Source organism: Cygnus atratus, chromosome 3 (genome assembly GCF_013377495.2).
Source record: "Cygnus atratus isolate AKBS03 ecotype Queensland, Australia chromosome 3, CAtr_DNAZoo_HiC_assembly, whole genome shotgun sequence".
Classification (NCBI taxonomy): domain Eukaryota; kingdom Metazoa; phylum Chordata; class Aves; order Anseriformes; family Anatidae; genus Cygnus; species Cygnus atratus.
The window spans coordinates 6,762,323-6,789,761 of record NC_066364.1 but is presented as its reverse complement, the minus strand read 5'-3'; the positions used below and the strand labels follow the sequence as shown (position 1 = coordinate 6,789,761).

Genomic DNA, 27,439 nt, shown 5'->3' with positions numbered 1-27,439 from the left:
TGTTGAAGTCATAGATACCTATTTTAGGAACAAATAACTGCTTTTTATTGTTATCTGTGTATTGTTTTATATATAAAATCGTGGTCGTGCCATGCAAAGATGAACAAAATTAAATCAAATTAGCCCTAGTTTGCTGGTCAATCAGAGAAACTGATGTTACAGCTAAATCAGGCAAAAAAACAGCTGGAGGCAGGTTAAGAAATGTTCAGACATTAATACTGACCAATTCTGAGGTCTGGCAAACAGTACAAAGCCTGTGGATGGTTACTAGTAACGGCAACATCACATTGGACTTGGTGCTTAGGGACCTGTTTTAGTGGGTGATATTGGTAGTAGGGTAGTGGTTGGATCAGATGATCTCGGAGGTCTTTTCCAACCCTAATGATTCTATAATTATAAGGCTATGTGGTTACACAGTGTGCCTTGGTAAGAAAAACACACTAGAAGAAAGGAGAATGCAAATCCTTCTGCCACTGATTTTGAGAAGGGAAATCACCCAACATCTTCCATCTCCCAGTGGGAACCATGACCTCCTGGGTAGGAGGCACCATGAAGCCCTTAACTCTGAACAGGCAGAATGCAGAAACTGAGGAAGAAATTTTCAGGGTACTCTTTTACATTGACAACAAGCCTTGTCAGCATCAGTGAAAACCTCTCTTTGTAAGACTCCGAGATGTATGTCTAGAGAATTCCTCCTGGAGTGTAGGAGTAACAAAGTTTTGTCCAGCCTTTGAAATTTTGGGGGTGGCAGAAAAGTCATGTAAACCAAAATGAATGTTTGCAGAGAAAGAATAATATTTAAAGTTCAAAAAAATCTTTCAGGAGAGTGCACTCCATTTACTACTTTCACTTGTAAACCCAACTCCTAAGAACAGGGGAGGAAAGAACTACAGATTTTTACATAACACATTAGTACTTTACATTTGAACTCTGTATATTTCTAGCAATCTAAAAACAATTTTTATGGTACAAGATAGAAAACAAATAAATATAATTACTACAGTTTGGTTGGTTACCTCAAAGAAAGAGGATCGAAAAGTTTTCCTATAAGGATTCCTCATTTGTTCCAAATCTGTTCTCAAATAAGCCTAAAGCAATTTGGTTAGCACTCTTATGGAAGCTGAATACTTACAAACAAGGCTATAGTACAAAGTAGTTCCTCTTCATTAGTAGAAAATAAGAGGCAGATGGGAAGGATTTTTGAGATGTGTTAGGATACTCCAAGAGCAGTGATAAAACTTTTAAGTATAACTACAGTAACAAGGTTTGCAGCTAGCTCACTTGGAATAGTTGCCTCTTCAAGTAGGAATTCAAGTCTAACTGTGCCTGTGAAGGTTGCAACATGCCCCCAAGGTTCTTCTTTGAGGGATGGTGTACATGGGGGTAAATTACAAGTTCCCCAGCTAACAAGCCTGAACAATAGCCAAAACAGAACCCTTGCCTTAAGTAACTTCTATGCCTGTATTTTATAGTTTATGTGCTTCGCCCTTTTAGCCCAAGAACTTAAAACTTTTGCTTCCTCTGTGCAAAAACTTGTGAATCCCATGAGAAGTTTGTCTTCTTGTTAAGGCAAGCTCAGGGCCAACTGACCAACATTAAGGTTTTTGTGATTTGTTTTGTTTTGTTTCCTTCTTGTTTTTTTTTATTTTTTTTCTCGTTTGTTTGTTTGTTGTTTTGTTCGTTTTTTTTTTTTTTGTGTGTGTGTGTTTTTTTACTTTTTCAGGCCAAAATAGGGTGGTAATGGAGGACGTGCTGTGATCCACAGCAAAGCTGCAATCGGGTTTCCTGCCATGTAACAAGAATCACTGAAGGGGAAATGGGCAGGCATCACTGAAAGCCCTTCTCCCTGTGAATAGACACTGGAGAAAAAGCAAGTTATTCCCCAACAAACAAACCTGTTTGTCAAAAGCAATTGAAAAAGATCTCTCAATCACCTGTGCTAAAAGAAAAGAAAAAAAAGAGAGAGAGAGAGGGGCCAATAGTGAGAATGGTGAAACATTTCATTTTCTGTTCTACTCAGTTCATGAAAGCCTAGGAAGCAGAGAGGAGTTATATGGGCACATCCTGCCTTCATCTGGGCTGCTGACAAGTTTGCTTGGACACAAACTGCCCATTCTGCTGTTCCAGAAGTAATAAAATCTGCCAGCATCATACAGCTAGTGCCAAAGGCAAAGAGGAGTTTTCTGCAGAAGGGGGTTACAGAAAAATTATTTGATGACAGGCTTCTTGGCAGTTTGCAACAATAACATTTCTATGATGTGCTGATGCCATGGTTTTATTCCCTGCTAATTAGATATTGCTCTCTTTACTGTGCAAGGGCATCTCTTCTAGCTATTGTTGGTATGGAGATGACAGACCTCCATACAGTAATAACTCAAGACCACAACAGCTTTCATTTCATATCAGCACATATTTTATAAGGTCTCAGAATACTCCCCAGAAAAAAACTCAGCACAACAGCCAAAATATGTCAATCTGCCTGACCACCTCATGGTGTAGAAATCAAGCTTTGCGAGCCTCCTCCTTGGCCTCCATACAAATTCATACCTCACCAAACAAACCTAAGAGATTCCTAAGAGACAATCTCGATCTTTATTTGCACAGACCTAGACTCATCCCACCCGACATAACTGAGTTGTCTACATTTGGAGCTCTGTCTCTCTGAGCTCCCCATAAGTTAGTAGAAGGAGGCAGACATCTGTAGATCTCCAGGGCGTCAAGCTGGATTGTTCTCTCTCTGGCTACAGAGGGAGCATAGGGTGATTGGACACCTTATATAAATACCTAAAGTTACGTAGGAAAGAGAGAAAAATCAAGTCAAAGTGAGCCGCTCAAGGTATCTAAGTGGAATGAATGTCCTTGAGATGACTTTCAGGATGCATCTATACCAGTAACATCACAGTGCCACAAGGCAAGCAGGACATTGGATCCCCTTTCTCTGTACAGTTGCAGAGTCTCTGACGTGCTCACAGTTTCCCAAGCAGTTCTCCAACAAATCAGAAGTCAGGAACTCTTTAAAGCTAGCTGTTCTGTTTGAGAAGTATATATTAAAGCTATGACCAGAGCCTGCTGCTGACCTCCAGACTAGGGAATGGTCCCTACCTTCATTTATTTACCAATATATATGTAGTCATGTTGAGTGGATTGAACTATAGAGACAGACTGGAGGAGTAAAGAAGGTAAGACTGCAAATACTCAGAAGTCTATCGTGAGGAAAGTTAGGTGAAATACACACTAGCTTGGAAAGATGAGCTCTGCTATGGAGGAGTTTTCAGGTGAGAGAGAGTTGATAACCGCTGCATTGGTACATCCCAGCATGAGGCACATCAGAACAGCTTCGTATCACTACAGACAGAAATAGTTGTGACCATGGCCCCCTGCATGTGGAGGCAAGGAACAGACAATCTGCAATGCCAGGCAGCTGGCGAGCAGCACAGAGAGCAGTGCAGATTGCATACCTCTGCAACAGCTGTCTGCATGAAGTGACAGCAGGGGCTAACCCTCCTGCACCGTGGCTCAGTCCAGAGCAGTCAGCAACGGAGAGGGACCAGAAATCTGCCCTGATGTATCCCACTCCTCCATGATTGTAGGGTCTATTTCTCAATAGATTTGTGTCTGTGGTCCCTGTGACTAGCTAGCATGTAACTGCATCCCTCTTCATGTCCCCAACATGTTTATCCCTACCCCCATACTTCCAGGTGAGCTCCACACCTTCTCGCCATGCTGCTAAGCATCCTTGTGCCCCACCTTCCCCAAGTACTTTATATTCTCTACCTTTTCCCACAGTACTCACAAAGTCTTACTGGGTCTCTTATGCCCTCATATTAAAACAACCCCAGCTTTCTCTTATCCGTCACCTTTTTCTCCATACCATCAGCTTCAGCCGCGTTCTTAATTTTCATAAATAAATTCTTCCAGATATATGACAATTTCATCCCCTCCCCATGCTTCCTGCAAGGGTAGGCAACTCTTTCTCACACCCAGAGAAAAGAGGGAAGCAGAAATGAGGATTCTGGGGAAGGAGAGCAAGCCAGCCCCAGTACCTCTTGCTCAGAAGGTGACCTACCCCACTGCAGCCTGTGCCTGTTGCATGCTTATCACAGCTCTTCCAGGTCATGGTCATTTCCAGCAGTATCTGTTTTCCCATGTCACTGGGAATGGCAGGACAGGCTGCAACATCAAAATTAGCAATGTACTGACTCCAGCAGGTTGAATAGAACTTTATAAATTGTTTATCCTCAGAATGCCTCCAAATTTGCTAGTCCAAAACTTGTCTTTGGTCCACAGGCCTCTCTCTCTCTTTCTGTGATGTGGGGCATCACCCAGGATAGACGTGGTTGATTTAGAGAAATACATGTGTAACTGTCACGGCAGCTTGGGCTTGCTGGCCAGTTGGCAGGCATTATGGGTTAGAGGAAATAGCAGAAAAGCTCCTTTGCTGCTCTGCCCTGCAAGGAGATGCTGAGGAAATAAATCTTTAGTTTCTTCTCAGCTCCTGGTTCTTAAGAAATTCATAGCAATTTGACATCTCTCATGGAGCTAAATTTGAAAGCAAGAATTGAGAGCGTGGAAAAAAAGAACAGTAACGTAAGTCTCTGTTACTGAGAACAATATCCTATAAATTAGCTCTTTATATGGGTTCTGTGAGCCATTACTGGCTGAAATCATAGCAGTTGAGGTGAAGTGGTTTGGTTTACTGCTTAACCAATGTTCAGCAAAGAAAATAGATATATTAAAAGACAGAGACCTCTTATATTTCATAGACAACTTTTAAGACAGTAGAGTCTTTAATTAGAAAGGTGATAATTCTGGTTCACTGGAACTTTTCCAGAGGCATGAGAAGTGCTTCCAAATCAGTTGAACTGCCTAGGAAAAAAAAAAAAGGGGGGGGGGGGGGGGGGGTTCAACACAGTGGACGTTTTGTACCAGAATTGAAATTGTCTTTAAACTTCTGAGACAAGCAAAGGGGAACAGAAGACGGAAGAAGAAAGCAGAGTGTAAAAATCTTCATTTTGCTCAACTGAGCGCCAGGATTCTTGCACAGGACACCAGAAACTGGAACTGTTAGAAGATTCACTGCTAACCCTGAGAAAATGGCAAGGGGTAGCAGGACTCTGATGTTAGTCCTGCAGAGCTCTGTATATAGTGAGAGCATGGTTACATGATGTTCTTACCTTCCCATTTAATATATATATATAAAATGCATATTTAATACTGAAATTACATCTCCTAGAATAACATTATATCTAAAAAGAGGTTCAAAGATACAGATTACATAGGATTTTTTCTAGGGATAAATGTTTGTTTTAATAATTTACTGCTTTTCTTGAAAAATACACTTTGGAAGATTCAGGGTACATCTTACAGACCTCCGCTGTTGTTACAAGAAAATGAACTTTAATACTCCTTGCTGTAATGTTTTTTACTTTTGCCCTGGTGCTCTGGTTTCTATTCAGCAACCTTTTAAGCTTGTGCAGTGCAGTCAGAGCCTTATGAATGAGAACAGCAATCATTTATCAGCTCAAGACATATAGACTAAAACTGTACAAATTTCTGACTCAGTCTTATAATGATAACTTATGACAATATGTGAAATCACTTTTAGTTCTTTAAAACTGGAGGGAAACAGTAATTTGCAGTGTCATAGTTTGGATGAATGGGCAACATTCTCAGAAGCAATCATCTAAAATCAACTGATATATAGGTTTCTGTAGGAGGCAAACACTCTTGAAATGTCTTTTTAAAACGAAACATAATTTTGGATTCTGTTCCACATTTAAATTGCAGTGATTTATATAAATAGTTCATTCATTTTATATTTATTGTTATTTGCCTAAGTAAATTCAATGCACTGAGAACATGTTGTGAAGTGCTACTCACAAAGCTTTGCTGACATAAAAGTAATATAACGAGAAGTATGCCGTGAGATCAGTGATTCACTGAGAAGTCAGCACCCTGCTTCTTGTATAGATTATAATTTTATTTCTTCTGAGCTTAGTAAGCAAAATCCTTTTTTTTTTTTTTTTTTTTTTTTTTTATAGTACTCTGACAGGCTGCTACTTTCCAGATTTTTTTATTAAACTCCCAATTACAACCATCAAGCAATTAATGTGGTCTGCAGTCTGGGCTCAGGTTATCTCTGTCTTAAGCTCCTTGTAATGACTAGCACTGCAATGGTTTAAAAAGAATCAAAAGCACTAAAAGCAGAAGGATTGAAGGAGCTGGATCTAGCAGTTTCTTCATTTTCCTTTCACAGCATTGGGACTTTTACAGGGAGCAATATCCTCTTTGTCAGACTTTTTAGAGAAGGAAAAGAGGCAGAGATCATGCCCTCAATCCCTATTAGCATGCAAAACTTGTCTGTTTCTTAATGGCAGAAGAAATTAACAAATACACACAGTAATCAGTGAGGTAGGAATGACAGAATATTTTGGTGTCTGGTCCTAAAGCCAACATTAGTGAGGTACTATTGTGTCAGTTATCCTATAAGGTGAGGCAGTCCCTCTCCTTCCCACCAGTGCTTTCCATTTTTCAAGTTAGTGCTTTCAGCCATCCCTACAAAAGAACAATAAACTATATTAGCATACTGTGCTTTCTCCCATGTCCACAAAGAGATTAAGACTCCTCACCCATGTTTATAAGTATAAATACGAAAGTTACATATCTTAACCAGACCAGGAAATTCCTTATCTTATTGTGCATGCACAGTTGACAGACCAGCATCACTCTTTCACTAAAGCCTTTATTGAAGAGGACCAGAACAGTAATTCTCTATTCTGTATTAAATAGTTAGATCCCTGGCATGATTTTTTTCTCTCCATGGCACTTTCCCAAATAATTCCCAGGTGCAAAGCAGGATTTAAATGTGACTATCTTATTTTGGAAGCTGAAGATGAATAATGCCATGGAGATGCTTAGACCAAATGAGTTGGCTTCGGTGACAGAGATTTAACCCTAGAAATGTTTAATTAATTAGAATGGATGTAGAATCTTCAACGACTGCTGTAAGGACATATGTACCAAAAAAAAAAAAAAATCGTCAGAGAAGGTATTCCCTCTCCAATCCTTCTTCCACTCTGTTCCCCCTTGATATAACAGGAAAGTACATGGTCAAACTGATTTCATATTCAAAATTATTTGCATCTGAAATTATAGATATCAAAATAATAATGTAGAAAAAAATGGACAGCTTAAACAGCAGGCTCATTACTGTTGGTATCCCCAGAAAAAAGGACCCCCCAAAAAACAGAAATACTTTTCATATATCACTTTAAGACTACATTGAGTGTTGCCAGCATGATACTTAAGTGAAAAGCTTAATTATACCCCATTGGGACAGACTGCTAAAGGTCAGGTTTCAGCTACGTTAACGAGCAGCTAAATGCTGCTGACTGGGAAAGGTTTTTTTAAGTCCTGCACAAGCCAGTGCTCTCATATTTTTAATGCCAACACTGGGTATATCAGATGTCTGTGGGAGCTTTGCCATGAAATGAAAGCTCATCTTGTGCTTTATTTACAACCATTTCACCAGGTTTTATGAGAAGCAGCTTGGAGATGAGGCCATGCACCACAAAACTGGGATAGAGCTGGTGGGTTTAATTCCAGCTCTGTGCAGGACCTCTGGGCAGCAACTTGGGGGTGAATCAGACCCTAGCTAGAAAAGAGATTGTTGTTAGTGGCAGTCTTGTCTCTTGAAAAGGCTGAAGAGCACCAGAAGAAGGCATTGAGAGCTTGTGCAAAAAGCATAATCATTTTCTATCTTCAAAATTGGGAAAACAACATATTTTAACAGATGCCTGCTAGATTGAGTGTTGTTTTTTTTTTTTTCTGTATTTTCTTCTACCAAGATATTAATCCCCCAAATATAGCATATGCATTTTATTGATTGATACCAGGATTTAAACATATAAATTGTAATACAAGTTCTGTGATACATGACAACAGCAAGGCCTGGTCAACTCTATGCACATGGATGGATCCTGGTGTTATTTTAAAACTAGATTTCTTTTAGTATCAATTGTCCTGCTATAAAATTGGGGCGATACCTCTAACAACCTCATATGGTCATGATATGCATTAATGTATGTAGTGCATTTGGGAATTGATGCACCCACCACTATATCAATCCATGGCAAATGAATCAATTTGTAATCAGTGCTACGTTCAAATGGTGAGGGGAAATAAAGCTCGAGACTATGCAGTGAATGTGATAACTACTTATATCAGTTCAAAGACAGGTTTCTAAATGGCATTAAATTAAGACTAAAATTAGTAAAGTGAAAACTTAGGGGACATAAGACACCAGAATTAAGGGCAGGAAGAGTTGCACAGCTTTAATTTATTCTTCACATGCATACAGATTTTAATGTGGTCAGCCCGAGAATACACATAGGGACAGAAAAGCATTTGGATTGGTTCAGGCAGAGAGGTCTGTCTAGCTCAGCATCCTATATCTGACAGAAGCCAATAGTAAGTGCTTAAAAATGAGGGTATCAACAGGTCAAGCATAAACACTCCCTCAGGCTCCGCTTGCTTCTTGGTTCACTGGCTTCCAGAGCCAGATCTGTTGTCTATGACTTTAATGACCCTTTTAATGCAGTTTTCCTCTACGAAAGTATGCAAGTCCTCTTAACCTCCTGACCGGCCCATGTTACACAATTTTTACAGGTTTTAAAACGTTTTTGATATGTGTCTAGCTGAGAGTCATGGAGCAGCCAGAATAGCATCTATATGTTGCAGTTGTATTTTTTCAATAGAGCTACATACAAGGAGCAGGAACCCAGTCATTTGGATGAGTCATTTCTTTGCTCTGCTTCATTTTCCTTTTCATTCTTTGTCTAGCAATGTAGAGAGTGAACTCTTAGGTCCAGGAATGGGCTCTTGCCCATGCAAAGGTATGCTGAGGACCATTATAACCATCCTGCATCCCATTTGAAAGAATCCCTATATCACAGCATCCCATGGCACTGATGTTTGATTCCTGGTATTTAAGTAACCTATGTAACCTGGTATTTAAGTAACCTACGGATCCTGGATCTGCATCCTATGACGCCCAAGGTAAATTCATAAAGGCAAACTGGAAATATGGCAGAGGGCTTCTTCCCAAATGCTGGCTCAGCAGAGCAGCCTTCCTCCATACTCTTGTGCAAAGCAGAACCTGGGCTTGGCTGGTGGGGAAGGGAAAGGGAGATTTAATTCCTCTCTTTTGAATTGCTGAGTCAGTCCACTGTATTTCTTTCACACCCAGCAAACAGAAGGGAAAGACTAGCACTGCCTCCTGCTCTGCCTTCCTCCCATCTCTTTTCTGAAGTACACAAATGTCAGCAAATTCTGCCCTCAGAGCACTGTTAAAAATATCACCCTAGCAGCAGATGGGTTCATTCACTTCAGTCTGGAGCTCTCTCTTCATTGTAGAAGAGGTGTGTTCTCACATCAGGATAAGGAGTTTAGATGGAAAGCTTAAGTGGCTGAGTGAAGAGCAGGCATGCTATGTGCTGCACCACAGTGTCACCAGCTGGAGCAATTTCCAGGCAGAAATTATCAGAGAAGGAATGTATTTGACCTGCACTACTTACTGAGATAAAAGTTAGCCCTGCTTTTCTCAGCTAGAACCTGACCCTGGGATAGCAATTGAAAATGAGCTATTCCAGCCAAGATGCAGTACTTGTGCTCTTTAGCACAACTATGAACCAAGCTAGCCACAGGAACAGAGCTTCAGCCAGCCTAAAATCATGGTGCCACATTAGGCTGTGGGGATGTACGAGAAACACTCTCTATCAGACACTCCTTATCCTTTTCAAAGGGAGATAAATCCACGCAAAACTTTGTCCAGGACAGCTTCCAGCTGTTCAAGCAAATGGATGGTCCTATCCTGATTCTTTGAAGAATCTACAACTACTCTCCCATGTGAGTAATTAACAAGTAATTAAACTCATTGTGTCTATAATAATTCAAGTTTAGTGCTTCTTTTGTATGCAAGAAGCCACACTAGATCAGAGCACTTTCATTTCTGAAGAATCACTGGTACCTTATTCATCTGATTTTCTTTTGGTTGTTGCTAGTCAAAAATCCTGTTGATAAACAAAACTGCTCAGTGTCACAAATCCATCCTATTCTTTTAGCATAAATTAATGTATAATAAACTCATTAATTACTTGATCTAAATACATTCTGTTGTCTTCTATATGTCACTTAAACCCATATCAATAAATGACAGTTTCCATATGTGCAATCTTTGTTTACAATGTTCATTAACAGGCTTAGATGAGAAAAAGATAGAAGTATTTTAATTCATTGCTAAGCACAGCAGAGAACTAAGTGGGATTCCAAGTTTATATACAATTTGTAAGCAGCATATATAAGCTCAAACGTAAATCTCAGTAAATGAGGTTTGTAGTCTGCTGACTAATCACATCCGTTGAAATCTCAGCTGAATGTTCAGCTCTGTTTCAATGCATGAGATGGGGGAGTTGCTATTAAATATTTCACTTACTTTCAAGAAGAAGAGGAGCTTCTAAGCAAGAAAAAATGTAAAATGTGACCTTATAACAAATTGTAGAAAGCAAAATCTTGAATGCAAATTGGTGTCAACATGGTTCATTTAGAAAAGTGTTTAGGTCTGAACTAGCAGGTCTTTGGCTCTTCTCCAGTGCTCAGCCCTGAGCTTCTACACAGTGCTGTTTGAGGTGAAGCTCTAGAAAGGCCTTTTCAATATGAAAGATCCCAAATTGGATAAGATTTAAAATCTAAGATGCCAAATTCATGTAAGAATTAATTACTCTTATTCAAATCAAGATCAAGGTCCTGTTATGCTGGTCTCTATATAAGCAGCCATAACAGAGTTTGCTTTGGAGAGTCTAAAGTATGAGAAATAGAAACTGATAAAAGAGGATGTGGAGAAGGGATATGATGTCTAAGTAAATGATCACTGTGTGCTTTCACTCAGATAGACATAAGCTGGTTGCTTATGTCTGGGATTCTTTATTTTGAGGTGGATGGGAAAGGGTAGACTGATGGGGCTGGCAAAGACTTTGGAGCTGATTAGCTGAAAGTAGCATATAGAAGAAGACTAAAAGAACAAATGAACCATAACTTTTCATCTGTGTTTCCAAAAGATTGGTGCTGATGTAATTTACAGATTGGCGTTCCTCAAGATCTTAGAAAGCAAAATAACAAAAAGACTTGCTATGACTGGTACATCATTGGGTTATTTTCTTCTACAGCATATGCTTCTGCATAGACTTCCTTCTCCAATGGAAGGATTTAAGAAACCAGGATGAAGACAGAAAATATGATTAATATCACGTAATTTTAGCAGTCTAAAATCAGGCTCATAATCTAAATCTTTTAACCAATCACAAGAGAGAGGCATTTTCATTTGGAGAGTTGCTGCATATATGTAATCTTAGGCTAAAGCAGTCACCATCTCCTGCTATGGTCACTTCACAGATACCATCTACTACAGCTCTGGTAGTGATGAAGAAGTTTACAATATTTTGTGGGAGCAGTGATCGTCTGATACTGGGTTGTTCTGAAAGGCCAATATATACCAGCCAGAATCAAGTATTTCCTCTTTCCTTATTGTTTTTTAGCCTCAAACATTTACAGGGTTGATGTTTGTCAGGCTCCACTGAAATACCCATGAGGAGACAAACTTTTTTATGTTCTGGTCTCATCAGCAATTCCCAGAATTTTTTTAAAGGCTTTTAGAAGTGCTCATGTGAAATGAAATAAATGCAGTCACATGGAGCACACATCATGGCTTGAGTCATAGTCTTAATGTTTAATAGAAATGCCCCAAGATGCATGAATGGATTGCAGCTGTTTTTTTGAAGGGGTTCACAATGCAATGGGGATACACCACCACTGGGAGGTGGGAGCTACTAATGTGTGCAGGCCTGCAAAGTGGCCATTCACTAGCAGAAATGTTTTAAGGAATTCAGAATATTCATTAGGCATAACTGACTTCATTTATATTACTACTAGCTTCAAATGCATTTTCTGTTTCTGTTGAAAGTGCTAAAATCTAGCAATACCAACACTCTTGTGTAGCACTGGAGATTTCCCTGAGGTCCTTGTTTTTGAAGATGCATGGCTCAGCTAGCTGAGGTTTCACTGTACTTGCTTAAACACTCCTGTTATTGAACCCAGCTCTGTAAATTAGCCAATTTATTATGATAGGGATGTGTCATTTAAAAGAACAATTCTTCTCTGTGTACTTTTCAAGATGAAAAGACACAGCAGGGTATAAAGTCCTCTGTCAGCACGTCTGCATAAATCTGGTTAGCTCAAATGGGAGAAAAAATGCATATGCCGTGGCATCACAAGGAGAATGTACCTAGAAATGATTTAATTTTTCTGTTTAGATGTTTTTTTATATCACAAAGAGCCATGTCCAGACGAAAATCTTATGTTTAGAGAAAATAAAATTTCTGCAGGAGACTCATCAGCAGATCTTGGCTGGACTTTATTTATTTGTTGTTGTAAGCTCAATGACATCCAGAAGGTACTATAATAGCACTGATAATCAATTTGGCTCAAGGAATCTTTGGAAAACGTTAGTGTGTGGAGGACATTGCTTCCACAGTTATATCCTTTATCCACAAAATCTAAACCATCCAAAGTGTCTTAAAGGTAGGATGAGAACCTACTTCACTTCTCTCATTGAGGTACTGGACTGAGACAGAAACATTAACCACTGAAGCATTAACCATTGTGAGAGAGGTTTAGTACCTCACCTGCCTTAGTTAGTGGATCAGACCCCCTTAGTTACCCAAGTTGCCACTAACGAAGCACACAAGCAAAAATTAAATAAAGAAGGTATGGCCAGCAATCCAATTGTGTTCGATTACAATTCAATTATTTTAGAGTATAAGTAGAAAAATAAAAAGAAAACCATGCTTTTATCCACATATATTTTAGATTACTTCCACAAAGTACACTACTTTTTTCTTATCCTTAATCAAGCTGCGAAATTCTTTATTCAGCCTCATGGCCAAGTTTTAAGTTCTTGCCCAGATGCATTGCCCTGGGATTTACTTTCATGTAAGAGGATCTAAATTAAGGTACACATTTCCTCATCTATCCTCTTGGTGCATGAGGTCTCACCAAATTTCAAATTCTTCTTGCCTTCTGCACAGGGACGCCACAGATTTATTGACTCTCCTTAAAGCAGTAGATTAGTCACCCTTTCTATTCTTTCTTCCCTTCTGATACGTGAATGGCCCTTGGCCATGGAAAGTACAATCAGCTCCTGTCTGGATGGTCAAGAAAATCTGCAAATTAGCGTCCCAGTATCTGGCTAAACTACATAAAAATAATCTAGCTGCATGTCAGAGTGAGGGTCAGCTATTGTGAAGAGCATTTCATGTAGTTAAACTTAAATTGCAGGTAAATTTGAAATGCCAAACTTTACACCTGAAAATTAGTACAGTGGAAGATGTCTGACAGATAGATAACATAGCAGAAATAAGCCTTGTTGGGACGGTGATATGATCACAGCTTTTGACTTTGGCTTTAAGAAAGCTGATATTTCACCATATTAGCAATGAGTGTTTTCTCACCAGGCACCAGCTGAGTTCTTTGTTAAAAGTCTGATTTTTGTTAAAATTATATGTAGCCTTTTATGTGGATGCAAATAAAATTATATCCATTCCTTGCTCAACTGAGTACCCTAATTAACAATTATCACTCTGTGATCAGTTTGCTTAACTTCTTTATGCCTCAGATTTCAAAATGAAAGTAGGGGTACTAATATTAGTAATTAGGCAGAAGAATAAATGAATCCTACATATATTGTACTGTGCTGAAATGAGAAAAAAAAAAGTGATTATGTGAGCCTAAGCTATCTAAAAAAGGGACATATTTTTAAATAAATAGTCCTAGATAAATTCATAGCTTTATAAAGTTTAAGGCTAGAACAGAGCATTAGTTCACGGCCTCACCTTCTGAACACTGCAGGCTTAACAGTCTGTTTCACCCAAATAGATGATGTGGTCTCAAAACATTTAATTAGACAAAGATTAGGTCATGCCAATATACTACTAATGGCCATGGCCCCTGCTATCATGAGGCATTGATTAGATAAAACAAGCCCAGTTGTTACAGAAGATGAATTGGGCTCTCTAATGTTAAGGGAGGAAAAAGTCTCTGTATGCCCTGGTTGTCTACTCCCAGGGGAAATAAAATTAAAAAAAAAAAAAGTGATTCCACCCTTAAGCAGTTATAGGTTGCTTTTTCTAGACAAAATAATGGAAAGCTCATTTTCAACAATCAGCAAATAATTTTAGATTAAAATGTATTTCCTGTCCACTTTAATGATTTCAAAGAAATCAGTCCTTGCTGTCTCTATACACATGACAAGATTACAGGTGTGGCTGTTAATGAAAATTGAATGTAATGATTGAGCATCTTATTGCAACAATGCTGAGTAAAACTGTGCTATGGTACTTGCTTCTAAAGCTTTTTTTTTATTATTATTTTTTCCTGTAGTTTAATGCCATATGATATTTTTTGTGATTATATTATGGTTTAGTCCCAGCAGGCAGCTAAACCCCACACAGCTGCTCGCTCACTCTCCCCAGGTGGAATGGGAGAGAGAATCAGTGCAAGAACTGATGGGCTGAGATAAAGGCAATTCCCTAGGTAAAGCAAAAGCTATGTGCAAGCAAAGCAAAATAAGGAATTGACTCAGTACTTCTCATCGGCAGGCAGGTGCTCAGCCACTTCCAGGAGAGCAGGGCTCGCCACGTATAACAGTTTCTTGGGAAGACAAATGCCATCACTCTGATCCACCCCCCCCCCCCACCCCCACCCCCCCCTTCTTTATTCCATCTTTTATTGCTGAGCATGATGCTACATGGTATGGGACTTCCCTTTGGCCAGCCTGGGCCAGCTGTCCTGGCTGTGTCCCCTTCCAGCTCCTGGTGCACCCCCAGCCTCCCCGCTGGCAGGGCAGCACGAGGAGCTGAAAGGTCCTTGGCTGTGTGCAAGCACTGCTCTGCAACAACTAAATCATAAGTGTCTTATCACCACTATGTTCATCAAAAATCCAAAGCAGAGCATCATACAAGCCTCCATGAAGAAAATTAACTATATCCTAGACAAAACCATGACAGATTAAAAGTCACATTACAGTGCCTATTGCAGTTTCTGTTTGAAATACAGCATAGGCAACGTGGATATCACCTATAGAAGCAAGCTCTTTTCCTTATGCCTTGATGCAAAAGAGCACACAGAGTCATGCTCACCCTCCTTCCTAGAAAGTTTACAAAAACTGGCAGTATCCAGCACCTCCTTTCAGCAGTTCTAGTGGCTTCATACTGGGGTCTTGATGAATATTATGATGAATGATAAATTCAGATGAAATTCCTACCCCAAGAAGTTGACAGGTTGTGGCAGAAGCAACATGAATGCTGAAAAGTCATGTGAAGACAACACTGAAGGAAGGTTGGTTTTCATGCTAAGGTACTCTGAAGTATCTTAACCAAAGTTAGGCACTTCATTATCTTAAGTCAAAGCAGAGATGTAAGAGACCTCAGGATTCACCTCACAGTACTAAGAAGGGATATACGTAGCACCTGCATTGACATTTCTTAATATTTTTTTTTTTTTTAGAACACTTTATGACCTTCTTAGATAGTGTGTTCCAGTGTTTAATAAACCTTAGAGAAAGAAAGATTTGTTTTTCTGATATTTAACCTAAATGTTTTTTTTTTTTTCCCTTCCTTTTATTTATTTATTTTTTCCTGCAAATGAAGCTGATGTTTCCTTGTCCTGCTCCTAGTGGAAATGACAAATAATTGATTGCTCTCTTCTTTATAATAACTTTTTCATGATGAATGTTATTGAGTGTCCATCCATGTTCTAGTCTGTAGGGGAAAAAAAGGACAATTAATTCAGTATTTCTTTGTGCTTTCTGTATTTCACAAACAGGTTATCGTCTATTGGTTTTATTCCCCAAGGTATTCACCTCAATTTTTCTTTTTTTTTTTTTTTTTTTTTAAATATGATACCCCATTTCAAAAAAGTGCTCCAGCTTATGCCTCCATCACACTAAAGTAAACAAAATTATTGTCTTCAAAATCTTGTATGCTATTTCTGTTAATACAGTCCAGGATAAGCTTATTACATGTTGTAAAGGGATAGTATTGACTTACTCCCTATTCGCTTTGAAGTTCTCCATAGCCTTCGAACAATCTTCCCTTTCACATCTTCTTTACTTCTTATAGCTTATTAAGTAATTCTTTCATTTGTTTTCCTCACAAAATTTATTGCTTTGTGTTTATCTACATTAAATTTCATCCACTAACATTCTGAAATTTCTGACCACTTCTCCAAGTTTAAATTTTAATCTTGTTCTGCAGAGGATTTGAATTCCTCCCCACTTTAGCCTCACATGAAAATTTTGCAAGTGTCCATATCAAAAAAAAACTAGGGCAAAATGTCCTTCTGAAATGTCCTTCTGAAAATTGATAGATCATTGGAAACAATTCCTTATGTGCATACTTTCAACCAGATGAATATATATTTCCTATGTCTTCCTCTGGACAGTATCCCCTTAATTTTCTTGTTAGGATACTAAACACTATAGTATTTTAAAACTTCCTAAATCCAAGAAAATGATTTTAAAAGACTTACTAAGATAGATATCAGGTTTCCTTTCCATTAGGATGGTTACTTTTCAAAGCAAGAAATGAGGTTCATTCGAAATGATTTGGTTTTTATAAACCTATATTAAATTTTTCTGATCACTTTCCTACCATCTCACTGATGGTAAATTGGTTTGTAATTTTTTTTTATTTATTTTTTTAATCTTTGAGATATGAATTAATCTGTTGAACATTAGGGATCTGCAGGTCTTCTTCTTTCTCCTTTTTGAAGATATAGGTACTGTGTGTGCCCTTTCCATTCTTCTTGGACCCTCCCATTAACATTCATTCTCTAAGGTGACTGGTAATAGCTCAGAGATTGCTTTGGCTCAGCTTCTAATTGATTAATTTCTCCATATTCTTCCAGTTTAAATAAATTTAATAGAATCAAGTGATCTTCAATGTTATTTCACTCTTTCGGTTTCCATCCCTATCCTCTTCAAACTGAGGGTAAATATCTTGTCAAAATTAACATTTTGTTTTGAAGAGTGAGGCAGCAAAAGCTTTATACACTTCTATCTTCTCTACAGCCTCCCTTATTTGCTCACTTAACCTCACAAATAACGGATTTATGCTATCTGTTGTCTTCTCTCTTCTTAAGTAGTCATAGACTGTTGCTTGTCTAGAAAATAAAAAATTGCTGTACTTCGTTCATGTCATGTTAACACCAGAGAAACTTGACTGTTTTGACCCAAAGCCAAAGACCTTGCAAACCTTCCCAGAACTGCTCAGTGAACTTAACTCCATTGTCAATTTTATCAGTGACATTAGTGATGGAGCTGAAGGAATAGAATTTCACAGACTGTGGTGTCTGAATCATCAGAAATGTCAGGAAAATGTTGGTTTCTGTCCAGTTCAGAAAAAAAATGGGTTTGTATCCATTGTGAAAAAGGGCAATAGACCTGCTTATCTAGGGAGAAGAACAGAGGCTGACTGGAAAACTTGGTATCAGAGTAATGATGTGGGAAAACCAGTCAAGGCAAGATTTCTTCTATTGGCAGCAAGGGAATTACTGCACTGTATTCTCCAATCCCTGTATTTGTGTGAGACAGATGAAGTTTAAGTTATCTGTAAGTTTTAAATTTGTGCAATAATAATCACACAAAAATTAGTGTCAGTTTTCACACTCAATAGGTGAGGTTAAAATATGTTCAAATATCAATATTTTATTTCCTTAAGACATTATTTTCTCTACTAGAAAAATAAACAAACAAACCAAACCAACCAACCAACCAAACAAACAAAAAACTCTTGAGTTTAATTAGAGTATTTAAATTTTGAGTATAACACAAGTTAGTGCATACATACTAGTGTGTACACTTGGGTAGTCTTTTCATACACATATGTTTCACAAACAAAAAACATAAGACCATAAAAGTAGGTATGTATCACTATCACTGGGAGGAAAAAAAAAAAAGAGGTATGTATCCTTACAAAAACATGGTAAAGATGCAACTGTGAACATAATCTTGCAGGTGGGTAGAGAAGTGAGGTCTTGGATCAAGCAGAGAAAAATCAATATTACTGTAAATTTTTGATAGAGCTGGTAGAGCATTCCTTTACCTAAAGCTTCTTTGAAAAGTGCCAGTTCATCATAGCTCTGACTGTTTCAGTGAAAGGACTTCTAATAAATTTCCAACTTAAAGACATTACAATGATCCATAGTACCTGTTTTAACATTTTCAAAATTTTTTTTTTTTTAATTTGGCTTTACCAATTATTTTTAGCTCTGATTTCTAACAGAAGGCACCCACAGTTATTGCCTCCGTACATATAACAATACACTGCAAATTATAAATCCATTTCGGAAGGCCCTTATTGAGGCCTACAGAAGAAGGATAGAGAGCTCATAGACTATTGCAATCACAGAAGCTTTATAAAAACTGAATTTTAGAAAGAGGAAAAAGTCCCAGATTAGTACCTCCTCAAGGAGTAGAAGGCAGAACTCAACTATTTTGTATTGTATTTGTTTCATCCATATGGCAAATTAGCAAATGCATCTTGGACAGCCAGCCAGGGAGCACATGCATAGCTGTGGACATGTGATCAAGGAGAGGTGTCAGAAGGAGGAAGGATGCTGTGAATGTTAACATGGGCGATTCTGGGAAAAAAGGACACATCCTTTGGACAGGAGGTTTGATTAAAGCCATTACTCATGGAACAACAAGTTTACATTTTGCTTAGTTCAGCCATAAAATTATACTGGCTCAGAGTTTGAACCAAACTAATGTATGTATTTTTTCATTCAGAAAGTAATAAAGTTATGGAGCTTCTTGTAGCAGGAAGTTTTGATGGCCAAAAGTCTGAGAGAATTTAAAAATTGATTTGACAGATGAATAAATGTCCCTCAATGTCTCCAAACATGACGTTGCAAATACAGCCTCTGGTTTTGGCAGACCTTTTGGTTGAATGCCAGACTCTCACAGCTGAAATGGAAAAATTGCTCTATATTTGCGCTGCTTCCAATGTCTTTAAAAAAATAAAATAAATAAATCTGTCCCTGTACTTTGTAACATCAACTATATAGAGGTAGAGCAACTTTTGGCTTGACCCAGTGTGGCTACTGTCATGTTACAGGGAGAACAGAAGAAAGATGTTGTCAGAGTCTCAGCTAGGCCCTAAATGAGGGTTCACAATATGAGCTCTATAAACCATGGTTTCCCTTAGTCTTAGATCACAGATGGGCACTTGGGGGAGAGTAGGAGTATGAGGTCAAACTCAGAGGTAGAAAAAAGCATCTCTGCTCAGTGTGATCCTTCTGCCCCCAGTGGAAGAGGATGAATGGGTTAGGGAGGTGGGAGGAAGGATAGCAGGAATAGGAGTAGAAATCCTGTACTGCTTTTCAACCCCTCTGCATTCCTCATAACAGAAGAAAACAAAGAAAGAGAGAGAAAAGAGGGGTTCCTAAAACTAGAAGAGAAGGGGCAAGAAGCTGGAAAGAGAGATACTATAGACATATTGGATATGAACAAGTTTTAAGACATAATGTTGTACATTACAGGGCCCTTCATCAGAAATGTCTGGATTTCAAAATCAGTCATTAGATGGGGTGAGCACAGACTTGAGGAAAATCACTGTGCTCTACTGTCCCCAAAACAGAATAACACACAGCTCCCATAGCATTATATTAAGCCATGCCAGGCCATGGGCACTGGAAGTGAAGACCAGCCAGCCTGGTCCACCCACCACAGGGTACCTACACTTCTGCTTTAAGCACAATATAAAATCACAGCCAAGTCATTTAATTCTGCAGCTTTTCTCAGCCCAAAGACATGATTCTTTCTGCTTGACAGTCCAAATGTGACAGTGTACAAGACAGCTGTGCTTTGGGAATTTGAACTGACTCACCCTAAACTTACCAGGGACTCCAAGGTCCCTTCTGAACCAAGATACTGATTCATAAGACAGCAGTATTGCCACACAGGCTTTTTGCTAACTGCAAGATTTCTGTACTACTGTATATTTATCTTTCACTGGGGATACTGATTTGCAGTAAAACAGGTAACATTCAAAGAACTTGTCAGTTCATATTGTAATCTACCCTGTCTAGAATGGCTGTCAGGATTCTGTTTTGGGCAACATAAGCAGCTGTATGAATCCAAACAATTTAAATCAAAAAACAAACTCAACAGACTTTTTGTTTACTATTACACACTTCATTATTTGGAAATCTCCAGGTCACGTTTTTGGTTTAGTTACAAGAAAATTAGCTCCTGGTTTGTTGCATGCAGTTCTACTGCAGAGAGCAGAGGCACACAGAGACAGGAATACCTGCAATCTCCTTCTACTTCTTTCTCTGCTCAGTAAGGTGTTTAAGTATCTCGTTCAGAATTTTACCAGGGTTTGATCCAAAGTGCAGAGAACGTTCCTCTTTGTCACTAAAATGTGTTTTTAATTTTGAACAAAAAACTTGTTTGATAGTCAAACCCTTTTAGCAGTGTTTTTTTAATCCTATTTTTTCCTCCCAAAGTGAAATTCTTTACTGGTAAATAGGATAATATATATATATAAATTATAATATACATATATTATGCATATGAGATATATATATAATATACATTATATAAATGTATAAGAAAATAATATATATCTAATATATCTAATATATAATATAATAATATATATAATAATATTATATATAATATATGTAATAATATAATAGTATAATATAATATAATATGATATAATATAATATAATAGATATATTATATTATAATATAATATATTATAATATGTATGCAATATATATAATATATTATAATATAATGTATTAGATATATATGAGATATAATATATATATATTAGATATGTATACCTATAGATATATAATATATATAATATCTATATATAGATATATAATATATAGATATTATATAATAATTTATAATATAATATATATATATATAATGTCTATATATATAGATATATATATTAGATATATAACAAATATATCTAATCCACATATAAATTTTGTGAATATATATATGTATATAATGAATATGTTTTACAAGTCAAACCTTTTCCAGTAAGCTTAGCTTCAACTTTTTCATTCTGTCTCAAAGTTTAATTGCTGTAGATTTTCTGGACTGCGGCTGTGATGAGTAAAATGACAGGAAATCTGCCTTAAGATTCCATTTCTAGTAGAAAAAAATATATGTCTAAAATAGTTCTCAGAATTTAATACAAAATAAGAACCTCTGGAGCACTGTTTGCCTCTGTCTCTTTCTTGAATGTCTACTTATGTGAACTGAAGGAATTCCTTCTCACCAGGAGGAGCTGAGAGAGAAGGAGAGAGAGAGGGAGACAATCATGAAGACAACATAAGTTTTCCAGACAATTAGTGTGAACCAAGGATCTAGCCAATTCTATACTCTCCATCATTATCACCAACATGTCAGCTTTAGTATAGTGTGGAAATTTGCACACAATCACTGAGAAGTGCAAGTTTTAGTTAGAAGGTAGAGAACCCTCATACAAATTCGTCTGGTTACTTGATGGCAGTATATTTTTTCCTTCGTCAGGCATTAAGAACCAAGGTGTCTCTTGGTCAAACCAATTTATTTCTCCAATAACACCATTAATTTCTATTTTCTGGAAGAAAATGTTGTTATTTGTATTAGTAAGCATTTCAAAATGAATCCCTTAAACCTTGAGAGATGTAGTAAGTTGCCACAAGGAATTTTGAGAAAGAACCCTGAACTTAAGCTAAATTTAATGTTTTCCTTTTTCTTATATAGGCAGTTCATTTGGGAATTGTTCATTAAAATCAATGGGTGTCTTTCAAATGATATTTCACCATTTCATTGCAAGGATGATAAGCATTGAAAGTCTCAATATCAGGCTGTTCATCTAAATATCTGCATATTATTTCTGGTATCTAGCTTTACACAGACACATCACAATTTTTCATTTCTTTAAATGCTGACAAAATCATAAAAAAAAACAGCTGACTTTTTTTTTTTTTTTTTTGACTGCTGGAGGATGAAAAAGTCGACCTCCTTTATCTGTGCACATGTATATGCTTTGTTTTCTCATTTCAGGTCATGGAACCAAAGGAGTATTTGAACTTCTTTCAGGATGGCGTCGAACCAGAGAGAATCTGCCATTCAAGGACAGAGTAGCAGATGCCTACTCAGATGTCATGGTCTCCTATACAATGACAAGCTCCTTGTATTTCATAGCCTTTGGCATGGGTGCAAGCCCTTTCACCAACATTGAAGCTGTAAAAGTCTTTTGCCAGAACATGTGTGTCTCGATCCTGTTAAACTATTTCTATATCTTCTCCTTCTTCGGCTCCTGTTTGGTCTTTGCTGGCCAGTTGGAGCAGAATCGTTATCACAGCATCTTCTGCTGTAAAATCCCTTCAGCAGAATACCTGGACCGGAAACCTGTGTGGTTCCAGACCATGATGAACGATGGTCATCAGCATACTTCTCATCATGAGACCAACCCGTACCAGCATCACTTTATCCAGCATTTCCTCCGAGAGCATTACAATGAGTGGATTACCAACATCTATGTCAAACCATTTGTGGTGATACTGTATCTCATCTATGCCTCTTTCTCCTTCATGGGGTGCTTACAGATTAACGATGGAGCCAACATTATCAACCTTCTTGCCAGTGAGTCTCCAAGTGTATCCTATGCCCTCATACAGCAAAAGTATTTCAGCAACTACAGCCCAGTGATAGGCTTCTATATTTATGAACCTCTGGAGTACTGGAATGGCACTGTGCAAGAAGACCTAAAAACACTGAGCCAGGGGTTCAACACAGTGTCCTGGATTGAACAGTATTACCAGTACCTTCGAGTGGGTAACATTAGTGCAACCAACAAAAGTGACTTTATCAGTATCCTCCAGAGCTCCTTTTTAAAAAAGCCAGAATTCCAGCACTTCAAAAATGACATCATTTTCTCCAAAGCTGGAGACGAGAACAACATTATTGCTTCTCGTTTGTACCTGGTGGCCAGGACTAGTGAAAACACACAGAGGGAGGCAGTGGAATTGTTGGAGAAGCTGAGACCTCTCTCTCTTATACAGAGCATCAAGTTCATTGTGTTCAATCCTACCTTTGTTTTCATGGACCACTATGGTTTATCAGTAACTATGCCTGTCCTGATTTCTGGTTTTGGCATCCTGCTGGTGTTAATACTGACCTTTTTCCTGGTTATCCACCCTCTGGGAAATTTCTGGTTAATTCTCAGTGTCACCTCAATAGAGCTGGGTGTCCTTGGCTTGATGACCTTATGGAATGTAGACATGGATTGCATTTCTATACTGTGCCTTATCTACACTTTGAATTTTGCCATAGATCACTGTGCACCCCTGCTTTATACATTTGTACTAGCAACTGAGCACACCCGAACTCAGTGTATAAAGAACTCCCTCCAAGAGCATGGGACAGCCATTTTGCAGAACATTTCTTCTTTTCTTATTGGGTTGGTCCCCCTTCTCTTTGTGCCTTCAAACTTGACCTTCACACTGTTCAAATGCTTGCTGCTTGCCGGCAGTTGCACACTTCTGCACTGTTTTGTTATTTTGCCTGTCTTCCTAACCTTTTTCCCACCTTCCAAAAAGCACCACAAGAAAAAGAAACGAGCCAAAAGAAAGGAACGAGAAGAGATCGAATGCATAGAAATTCAGGAGAATCCTGATCATGTGACAGCAGTCTGAAAGGCTCAGAAATCATAATATTTCCTCTTTTTAAAAAAGCGTTGCACAGAGATGCAGGGAAAATAGAGCAAAGATCTCAGCTGCTTGTGCTGGCCAGGTCTGACAAGGCAAAGGAAGATCAAGAAGGGGTATTCATGACACATCAAGGTGCAAACTTTTTTTAACAAAAATAATGAAAGTACAAATAACCACAAATATTTCCTTTGAATCCTCATTCTCCACCAGGGAAGAGTTTATTGGCCATTAAACGTTCCTGAATCTCAAACTGTAGCTCTAATGGGAATTACCTGATCTGTCATAATTAAGACTGAAGCAAAGTTGAAAAGAAAAGTTACCACTAAGCAAACAGTAGTGAAAAAAGACAGAATACTTTGATAAAATTGTCCACAAAAAAAAACAAACAAAACATTGCAATTGAGAAAAGGGAACAAAACCAAGAGATTTAAAAATGCCATGTATTTTTTTTCTTATTTTCTTGAGCAAGTTGTTTAAGATAAAACCTATGCACTTGGGAAGTCGATGTTTAAATCAATCTAAGCCAAAGTACTTCCCAATTTCAATATATCATGTATATCTACAACACCACAGTTCAAGCTAGTGTGAATTTAGATGGCAAAGCTGTACTGCCAAGGGAGAGAAGTATTGTTTATATAAGAGAAGAAATTACCATTGACCATTTGGAAATTTAACATTTAGTGTCTTTAAAACTGACACATGCCATTTATCCCAAGAGGTCACAGCTGGTAGCTATCACCATACCTACATTTTGGCATTTCTGAATTGTGAAATTCCCCTTGAACTCGCAGATCCCATGAAACTAACCCAGGCCATTACCACTGCAGCAGTATTTGCAGTTCCTGCAGTGTAACACTTTTGAATCCTAATTTATCAGTGTTGACATTAAATACTGAATATTAATCAAGCAGGCGCTTTAAATGTAATGATGGATTGCATATCACAGACATAATGTGATCGTGTTACAGCTGAGTCAGCTCTGGAGCACTCGCATGGTATTATTATTATGTATTTGGTCCAACAGATGAAGGGATATGTTTGCTGGTCCCTGCAATATGCTGCAGGAAGTGGGATTTTCCCCTTCCTTAAGCAAAACATCAGTCAAATACTTGCAACATTAAAAAGAAAAAAAAAAAACAGGTTTGCATGGGGCTGAAGAAACCCCTAGCTGTAAAAAGATCAGTCCCCTGTGGGACGGGGAGGGGAGGGCAGAATGTCTTTATTATTATTACTCCTAAATATCTGAGTGTTGATTGTCTGCAACATAAAGCTTTGCTCTGGCAGTTGAAATTTCACAGAAGAGTGCAGAAAATCCACAGTTACTATGTGACACTAGAAATTGTACTGTAAAGAACTATGAATGACTTTCTCTGCTATACAGCAGAGTAGCCCAAGAGAAGGGATGAAAACCAATTTAGCCATTTCAGTTTGCTCTTGGCCCAGTTCAGCACTGGAGCTCGCCATGTCCATCTCCCCTTTCAGTATTTTAAAAGGGCTTGCTTTCTACTCTCTGGAATATGGTATAGCATCACCTACATGAGCAATGTCTTCCTGAATATATAGTATCCATGAGGACACTATGTAAAGATATCACTATATGGAGTGTTTATATCTACTTTGTATTACTTGTGGGTACCTTTAAAAGACATCTGGAAGCGGTTTGCTTTCCAAAATGTGTATACGTGTTTATTTGTGGCTGGTTAACTGAGTCTCTGACATGCAGAGTTTGCTGACGAGAGTATGTACATAAGTTTCACTAAAAAAATCTCTGCAAGAAGTTGATTCTTTGTTCTGTGACATCTCCCACCTCTTTCTACTGCTTCATGGTTAGGGAGAGTCAGACAAAATTCACCTGCAGCACAAAAAGCCATGTGAATGTCAGTTCTAATGTTCATTAACTGCTTCTGTTTTCAAGATATGCAGTCTTTCTCTTCTCTCTCTTTTCTGTACTTTGCCATTACCATTTGCCAAAAAATGACCTCTGTGTTATAGGAGTGGTCAAAGCTCTTGATTGTTCAAGGGACATTTTATGTGCAACAAGTTTTAGAGAAAGGTAAACTTTCTAGATAGGCAAAGCTTCCAAAGTTTGAATCCAGACCTAAACTTCAGGTGTATCTAGATCAAGGTTATTGTTTTGACCCAAGATATTCAAGGGTCAGCTGCAAAACTGAGGTCTAAATAGTTTGGTAAGATTTAAGAGTGGGGATGTTTTAATGTTGGGTTATGGCTTATATGTGTCTCTAGTTGGGAAGTATTACTGACTTTGATCTGCATCTCAAAGACATTGTGCAATATCCACCTTTTCAGAACAGTTGGTTCTGAATGTCAAGGCTTCTATACCTTTTCTTATGTTCCTCCACTGTCCATACAAAGTTGGACTATCGTAGCACACCTATGACCCCTGTGTATCACTTCTGAAGGTGTCCTTTTTCCCACCTGCTCTGTGTGTCACAATGGAAGTTATTGGTCTTCTCTTGTACTGCAGAGATGTATCCCAGGGATCTCTGTCATGCATTGTTTTGAAGAAAATAACATTTTCCAAAGCCATCAAAGCAGGGATTCATCTCATCTAACTGTGGATGTTGACAATGTAGATATTAATATCTAAGCTTCCTTTATGGACATAAGAGGGGGACAGATACCTCTCATCTTTTTTACATCTGTTCATTAGGAGTAAATGAATCACACTTTTAAAATGCCTGTTTCTGACTACTGGTGGTAAAGGAAGCTCAAAGCAATTCAGACACAGATATCAGCAATGCCAACGCATCTAAGTTTGGTGAGATTAACCCCACCTAAAATATCCAAACATCAAGTGAAAGAAAAAAGAAAAAGCCTTAGAAAATTGCCTTCCAAGAGTCTATTTTAGGGATAATTCCCTGGTGTAACTCAGCTCAAAATTTATGTTTGGCTTATGAGGCCTTTACGCAAAACAGAGCTTATACAATTGCCAGGGAGAATAGTAAGCTAAGAAATCAGGAGATGTTAATATTGAGGGTGGGCTCACACAAATGAGCTAGAGTATAATGAGATGTCAAACCAGTTTCTCTCTCAGTACCATACATGTGCAGTAGGAGACACAAAATGCACAGAATGTACTCTGGGACTAGGAGTTTTTTATTTCGATGTCAACGCAGGAATGGAGCAAAAAAACAATCAGATCTTCCATGGATGTCATTTTGTTACTTTACTTACCAACCATTTTCCAGACCTACCAGGAAAGACCATTGCAGCTGTTACTTCTGCAGATATGTCAGTCTCCGTGGACCAAGGAAAACTTCTTCTCAAGCTAAAAAAGTGATTCTTTTTTTCTATAATTCAGCCACACCAGAACAATTTGGGGATGGGGAGTCCATATTTTTTAATGTCTTCTCCTATTTTTTGCTTGTTTTGCTTTCAGTATTTTTCAATAATTTTGACCCGTTTCTGCAGCCTCATGGCACATGTTCAGCTCAGCTGGAGCTACATATGTATGTGTGAACATAGGACATAGCCCACACACCTAAACAATTTGACACTCTCATCTATGCTGCATATTGGATCTTCATTATACTTTTTTTTTAAACCAGTTTCCATAAGTTCCCTGGGATGGTGTACATCT

At 38.0% G+C, this 27,439-nt stretch overlaps 1 protein-coding gene across 2 annotated transcripts in view; it reads left to right on the top strand.

Annotated features, from left to right (window-relative positions):
- Positions 1–23,823, top strand: part of PTCHD4 (patched domain containing 4) — an 89,294-nt gene extending 65,471 nt beyond the window's left edge. For both annotated transcript variants that reach the window (XM_035560130.1, XM_035560129.1), the window contains exon 3: positions 22,190–23,823. In XM_035560130.1, the coding sequence (XP_035416023.1) occupies positions 22,190–23,823 (1,634 nt within the window). The remainder of the gene's footprint in view (positions 1–22,189) is intronic.
- The last annotated feature ends 3,616 nt before the right edge of the window (positions 23,824–27,439 follow it).